We start from the raw sequence: 7,500 nt of genomic DNA, 5'->3' as shown, positions 1-7,500 counted from the left end.
CCCATTGCCAAAACATCCCCAAAGCATAATATTACCACCTCCATGTTTTACAGTACTTTTTATACATTGAGGAAGCACTCTTTCATTAGGTAAACGCCTAACATGCACGCGACGCCGGGTACCAAAAAGTTCGAACCTACTCTCGTCTGTCCATTGAACTTTCTTCCAATCTTCTAATCCCCAATTTTTATGCATTTTTGCCCATTCCAATCTTTTCTTCTTATTTACTGCCCTCAACAAAGGTTTACGTGCAGCAGCGCGTCCAATTAAGTTGACTGATCTTAGTCTTCTTTTTACAGTATCAGTTGATACTGGCTTTACCCTTGTTTTGTTGAGTTCTGCTGTTAAAATTGTGGCTGGAATTTTTCTATTTCTTTTGCTAGACACAACAATAAACGTATCTTCTTGCCGTGATGTAACTCTTGGTCTTCCAGAACGTGATCTGTCACTGTTGGAACCAATATCATGCAATCGTTGTAGAGCATATCTCACACCTGATTCGGATATTTTTAACCTGGAAGCAATTTTTCTATATGAATAACCTTCTTCACGTAAAATACATATTTTGCCACGAAGTTCTTCACAATATTCTTTCTTTACTTTCACCATTTCTCAAATTCTTTATTAAATTCAAGACATTAAATGCGCACACTAATGCCATTTTCAAGTATAAATATAAACATAAGTCTATTAAAAGCAACCAATTAAAATTACTGAAAACATCCTTACCATGCCGGAAAGTATCATGCTACTGTGAAACCTAAGCTTACAAAAAATATTTTGGTTAAAACTTTTGTGCAGTTTTAAATTTAATAAAGAATACTGAAGAACTTTATATGTATTTTACGTGAAAAAGGTTATTCATATAGAAAAATTTCTGCCATGTTTTTAGCAGCAGAACTCAACAAAACAAAGGTAAACAAAATATATATGTATATATATATATAAATATATATATATATATATATATATATATATATATATATATATATATATATATATATATATATATATATATATATATATATATACATATATACATATATATACATATTGATGTCCCTATTGTTGGTTAGACTCTATGCATTCAATATGTTATATATATGAAGTCTTTGATTAAGAATTAATTTTTTTCTTAATAGAACTTGTAATTTAAATTTAAATTAAAAAAAAAAGATATACAAACCGTTTTTGAAGAAGTGAGTGTGCTGTATTAAATTTTGAATGAATATCAGTAAATATTTTGTTAACTTCATCAATTTCTGAAGGTATAGATGTTTTTAATTTCTGATAAAAATGACAAAAAAATGTTTTAAACCAAATGCATCATAAATAAAAAAATATTCTATTATTTTACATAAAGTAGGATTTAGAATATCAAATTAATAAAATATGAAAGTAAGTATAGTGTAAGTACAAAAATAAATAGTAACCCATTTTTGTTACTTCCTCTTTTTATTTATAACTATAAATCCATAAATACAAAAATAAAACCACTTAATACTACTTATAACAATTTTGTTAAAGCTAATTAATTTTATGATTAAACTTTTTTTAAACATTAATAAAGAAAATTAAATAAATAAAAAGTAAAATGATATCATTAGTATACCTCTTTTGAGTGCTGCAACCAAAATAATGTTTCTTGGACTTGTTGATAAGCTTTATGAAGATCTTTATTATCAAACTAAAAAATAATTACAAAAAATAATTTATTGACAACTAAACATAAAATTATAAATGCAGTAGTGGTGTAGTGATAGAATGCCTGTTTTATAAGCAAGAGGTTCCAAGTTCATTTCCCCCCCCCCCCACATCCCTGATAGTACTGCGCACTCGACTTGTTTCTCTGCACAGCTGCCTTGTTTGTCATGGTTTGTGTTTCAGGGGGTATAGAGTTGAGAGAGGGTTACAACAACAATTAAGTAGCCTCCTTGTTGGGAGGCTGAATAAGTGCGAATTGGCATAAGTGCGAACTGGCATAAGTACAAAGCAGTTGCAAAAACTGGCACAAGTGCAAACTGGCATAAGTGCGAGTTGGCACATGTGCGCTGAACAAGTTTACAAACATTGGCATATGTACAAATTGGCATAAATGCAAACTGGCATAAGTGCAAAGCAGTTACAGAAACTGGCATAAGTGCAAACTGGCATAAGTGCACCAAATAAAATTGCAAATATTGGCACAAGTGCAAATTGGTATTTTACACTTATGCCATTTCGCACTTATGAAATTCACGCTTATTCAGTCATTCTCTCCTTGCCTGCAGTAGCCTTCTTGACCTAGAGAAGGTGAATTAACATTAAAACAAATTAATATACATCAACTGAAGTATGCAATTTTTGACATCAACTGTAGTGTTTTTGTTAGTTTAAAAGTACGCATATATAAAATTAATAGGTATTGGATGGTTTTCTGGAAAAATTTGCTCAAAATTTCTGGAAATTTTCAACAAATTTTTATTGCAATAAACTTATATACTTTTAACATAAATTATTTCTTTGTTTTAAGAATATGAGTTTTATCATTGTAGTATTTAGGTATTCTTTAAATATTTCAACAAAAAATATAAAATAATAAAGACCCACATTGAAAAATACACATTTTTTAGTTTTATCAATTTAAGAATCGCGCATTTGTTAAAATGCTTAATTCTTAAATTTATGTATATTACTTTCGTAGAACAACAAAAAATAGATGTTTTCCGTGTTAGCCAGGCTTTTTTGTTTGTGCATAACATAATTCTATCTTCTACTTCTCTTAACTGCGATATAAAATATTCACAAAAAACAAAGAATAAAATCTTTTTTAGATTTTATAGTGTATTATTTTTGTGTAAAGATTGCATATAAGTACTAAATAATTTTTACTACAAAATTTTAATATTTAAAACAAGTTTTAAATATTAAAATTTTAATTTTAAAATTTTAAAATAAGTTTTAAAATTATTTTCAAAAAGATAGATTTTTATGGGTAAAGATTGCATTTAAAATTTTTTTATAAAAGGTACATGTTATAAATGCACTAGCTGTGTTAGATTACAATAGTTTATCTAAAAACAACACTAAAAAACACATTTGATCTGAATGTTTAGTAAAATGATAAAATAATTTGCTTGGTATGATACTTATAAAACACAAACCGTCCACTGTAGTATTGATTGAAAAACTCAATTTTTGTTGCTTCTAATCTGCTTTGCTTTAAAGATAAGTTTTTTGTTTGGTACCCTCTCATTTATCTTAAAACATATTTTGAGTCCCTTAACACAGTATCTAATTAAGTTTTTTGACAGACTTTTTTAATCTTCAAACAGCATTTATTATAGTTCAGTAAAACTTGTGAAATACCTCATTAAATGTTGATTATACTAATAAGATTTTAAATTTAAGCCTATGTTAAAATAACTTTATGTGTGTTATTAAAAGTAAATAAGTGTGTAACTATTACACACCACTTTGATCATTTGTTTAAAAGTTGAATGCTTTGATACTTTTATTTTTTGAATCATTTGGACACTAACATATTTGCCTCTATCTGCATTCAAACATTTCAAAATAAACTTTTTTTTTGTCATTAAAAACAAGTATAAATTTTACTATCAAATTTTCTAGTTGTGCTGTAGCAACTTGCTATTGCAAATAAAATCTCAAGATAAAACTTTACAATATTTTTATTATACTTCTGTGGTTAAATGATTTAAAACATGATTTTTTAAGCTTCAAATTCAGAATGAATTATTAGGAATAATGAGTTAAAATGAATTTTAGAACTAAAATGAAGAACAATAATGAAAAAAGGAATTTTTTTAATTGTATTTTATAAAAACATTTAAAAACAAACCATTTCAATTATTGATGCAATATGGTGTCCATGACATTTTTCAGATATAGCACACAAAGCACACACAGGTTGCTTCAACTGTTGGTCATAAAACTCTAACTTTCTTCCGTGATGTACAGAACATGAAATTTCAATATCACTATGAAATAAAAAAAAATTGAAACTTTTTAAAAATAATCTTAACATACTTACGATGTTTAAAACACAATAATTATTTTTTTATAATTCAATTCAAAATATATTACCTATTCAAGATTTATTAGAAACTGAAGTGCATACAGATTTCAGTTAACTATAACTCATTAAAAAGAAATTAAACTCTAGACATTTTGAAATTTGTATATATCTGTATATATTATTTGTATATTTTATATGCAGCCCTTGGACTTAGAAAAAATGAGGTCGGCAATATTTTAAAACATAGAAACGAGGTCAGCAATTTTTAGCCAACCTAAAACACTTCTAGGTCAGCAGTTAGGTCGGCATTGGCGAATGCCAACCCTAATTTCGTATATAATATTGTCACCATGATAATGCAGGTGGTTTTAAGTTGATGAAATTTTTCTCTTTTTTTATTTTAAAGATATATTCTATCATAAACTGTATAAAAACTCCATACTAAATCAAATAATTAAAAAAACCTAAAAAACACCATTTTAGGCCACTCAGAGACACTAATGGTAGATTTAATGGTCAGAAAAATGTCTTGTCAATTGATCTACACAGCTGTTGATCAAATAACAAGAAAAAAATATGAGTTAAAACAGTGTAAAAAAACCAACTGTATTATTATACCTGTAATTTCACCTTTAAGAGTTATAGATTTTTAATTAAAGGTAAAAGTGACTTTAGCTTTTAAAAATAATTCTAATATTGTCAGGAAACTATTTGAATTAGGTTTATAACTTTTTAATATCTTCAATTTTCTGAATGAAAAATACATGAACTTTGATTTGAAAGTAACTAAAGAAACATTGGTTTTGTTTGCCTATTAAAGTTCAAACTATAAAATAATTTTTTTCTCTGAATTTGTTTTTAACTTAACAAAAAAAATCATGTCTCAACTTTACAAGATGTGAATAATTTAATTTATTGTAAAGTACCCACCATCATTTCCTTAACTTTACTTTGCGTCACTTTATTTGTAGCTATAACACTGTCTAGATCTAAGTTGGTTGTTTGTGGTTTTAAATAAGTGGAAGAAGTCTTTTTTCCAACTGTTTCTAGTTACTTTTTAAGATCTTATAACAAAGTTTGATTTGTTATGAAAGGAGAGCTTTAATAATCACAACTACAAATAGGCTATCATACAAAAAACTTGGACCAAATTTTTCAATTCAAGCATACCTATTTTAGTCAGACACTTTATAGTATTTAGGTTAATAATAATAGATTACCTATCAAGAAATCTTTTTTACACAAAATTAAATCATTTTAAAAAATTGTTAGAATCGGTTTAGCAGCCTTTGAAAAAATTTAACTTAAAATTGTCCAAATTTCAACACAAGGATAGATATATAAGGTTTCTGATATTAAAGAAAATATTGAAAAGAAAATAAGAAATATTGAAGTATAAACTATTGATTTACTATACCTCTCCAAACTAAGAGAAATTGATTGATGTTTACTCAGAGTTTTTGAGCCTTGATGTATCTGTATATTAAAAAAAAAAACTATTGTAATTATAAAATACCTTATAATCAAGTAAGTCAAAAAAACACAAAAATTATGATTATAATAAAACTTTTTATAAAAATTATTCGGAAAAACCAGATGATAAATATCAAAATATCAAATATCAAATTTGAAAAACTGTTCAAACATGTCGGTTTTAAAAATTGGAACTTCCCAGATATACTCTTCTCAAAAGTTTCTTTTTGGTGTCAATAAGCTCTGGTAAAAATTTCAAAACTTTTGAATGAGTTTTAGCTAACCCACACAAGGCTTTGAGCTTTAAATGGTGCTTATGAAAGTTTTAGCCGACCTGCACGAGGCCTTAAGCTTTAAATGGTGAAAGATCCATATCATAACTATATAAATCAACAAAAAATATTTTTCAACTATTTTTATCAATTTCATAGAATTAACTTTACTTCATTTAAAATTCACACTTGAATTAACAAACTACTTTTATAAATAAAGCACTTAAGGTGTATAAATTTATGGAATTTAAGAAATAATGATAAAATAAAATTATATAATATAATTTATTATAATAATTATATATTTAATTATAATAAATCCTAATTAAAAAACAAATTTAAGAGATTAAGAGAAAATTATAAAACAAATTTTCATTTAATTTTGGCTATTGATTTTTCTCTGTAGATTTATTAGTGTTGGAAAAATGAAAACTTTTACACTATTTGCGATAAAAACTTCGGTTGTTCTTTGTCCTTCCTCATATATATATATATATATATATATATATATATATATATATATATATATATATATATATATATATTCGCCTTTTGAATCCTTCGGAAAATGAGGTAGGAAGAATTAGTAAAGTCATTTTATCTAAAATTATTCACGAATTAAAAAATAAACTACAGTTGAATCAATGGCAAAGCACCAGATTTGTTATAGATCGGTTTAAAAAAATCAAAAATAAACACCTTTGCAAATTTCTAATTTTTGATATAAATGATTTTTACCCATCTATTAGTGAAAACATCCTTACAAATGCAATCAGTTTCGCAGAACAACATGTTATTATAAATGACAACGATAAAAAATTAATATATCATGCAAGAAAATCTTTAATTTTTAAAAACGATGAAGCTTGGATAAAGAAAAGAGGCAGATTATTTGATGTCACAATGGGAGCATTTGATGGAGCTGAAGTGTGCGAACTAGTTGGAATTTTTATATCGTTTCAGCTCTCTCAACATTACGATAAAAATAATTTTGGCTTGTATCGTGACAACGGACTTGCTATTTTTGAAAACAGAAGTGGCCAACAAATGGAAAAAATCAAAAAGCATTTTATACATATTTTTAAAAGTAGCAACCTGCTTATCTCCATCCAATGTAATATTAAAATTGTCAATTACCTTGATGTAACATTGAACCTAATTGACAGTTCTTATCAACCATATTGTAAACCTAATAACAAAAATGTTGAAACTAAAACTGGAAATCGCTTCTTAGCTTTAATTGATCAACACTTTCCAGTAGGACACAGGCTTCATAAAATTTTTAATCGAAACTATATTAAAGTTAGCTAAAGTTGCATGCCTAATGTCAAGTCTTTAATAAATGCACATAACAATAAAATTTTACAAACCAATAAAAATAAAACATCAAAAAAATGCAATTGCAGAGACAGAAAAATTTGTCCTTTAAATAACCAATGCCTTTCTAACAATATCGTATACCAAGCCACTGAAAATTCTGGAGATCCTCAATTCAAAGATAAAGTTTATTTCGGTATAAGTGAAACCACATTTATATTAAGATATGCCAACCATCTTAAATCTTTCAATGTACCCAAATATAAAAATGACACTGAACTTTACAAAGAAATATGGAAGCTAAAATCGAAAAGTATAAAACCTGTTGTTACATGAAAAATAATAGCACGATGTAAGCCCTACAATCAAGCATCTAAAGTTTGCAATCTTTGTCTCCACGAGAAATTTCATATATTGTCA

At 26.5% G+C, this 7,500-nt stretch overlaps 1 protein-coding gene across 2 annotated transcripts in view; it reads right to left on the bottom strand.

Moving 5' to 3' along the window:
- The window catches only part of LOC100203785 (tudor domain-containing protein 1), a 112,271-nt gene that overhangs the window by 60,956 nt on the left and 43,815 nt on the right, over positions 1 to 7,500 (bottom strand). For both annotated transcript variants that reach the window (XM_065793738.1, XM_065793737.1), the window contains exons 7-10: positions 5,436 to 5,494; positions 3,842 to 3,980; positions 1,613 to 1,687; positions 1,187 to 1,287 (exon numbers count right to left, since the gene is read on the bottom strand). In XM_065793738.1, coding sequence (XP_065649810.1) covers positions 1,187 to 1,287; positions 1,613 to 1,687; positions 3,842 to 3,980; positions 5,436 to 5,494 — 374 coding nt within the window. The remainder of the gene's footprint in view (positions 1 to 1,186; positions 1,288 to 1,612; positions 1,688 to 3,841; positions 3,981 to 5,435; positions 5,495 to 7,500) is intronic.

This window comes from Hydra vulgaris, chromosome 03, assembly GCF_038396675.1.
Source record: "Hydra vulgaris chromosome 03, alternate assembly HydraT2T_AEP".
Classification (NCBI taxonomy): domain Eukaryota; kingdom Metazoa; phylum Cnidaria; class Hydrozoa; order Anthoathecata; family Hydridae; genus Hydra; species Hydra vulgaris.
This window is presented reverse-complemented; position numbering and strand designations above follow the sequence as displayed.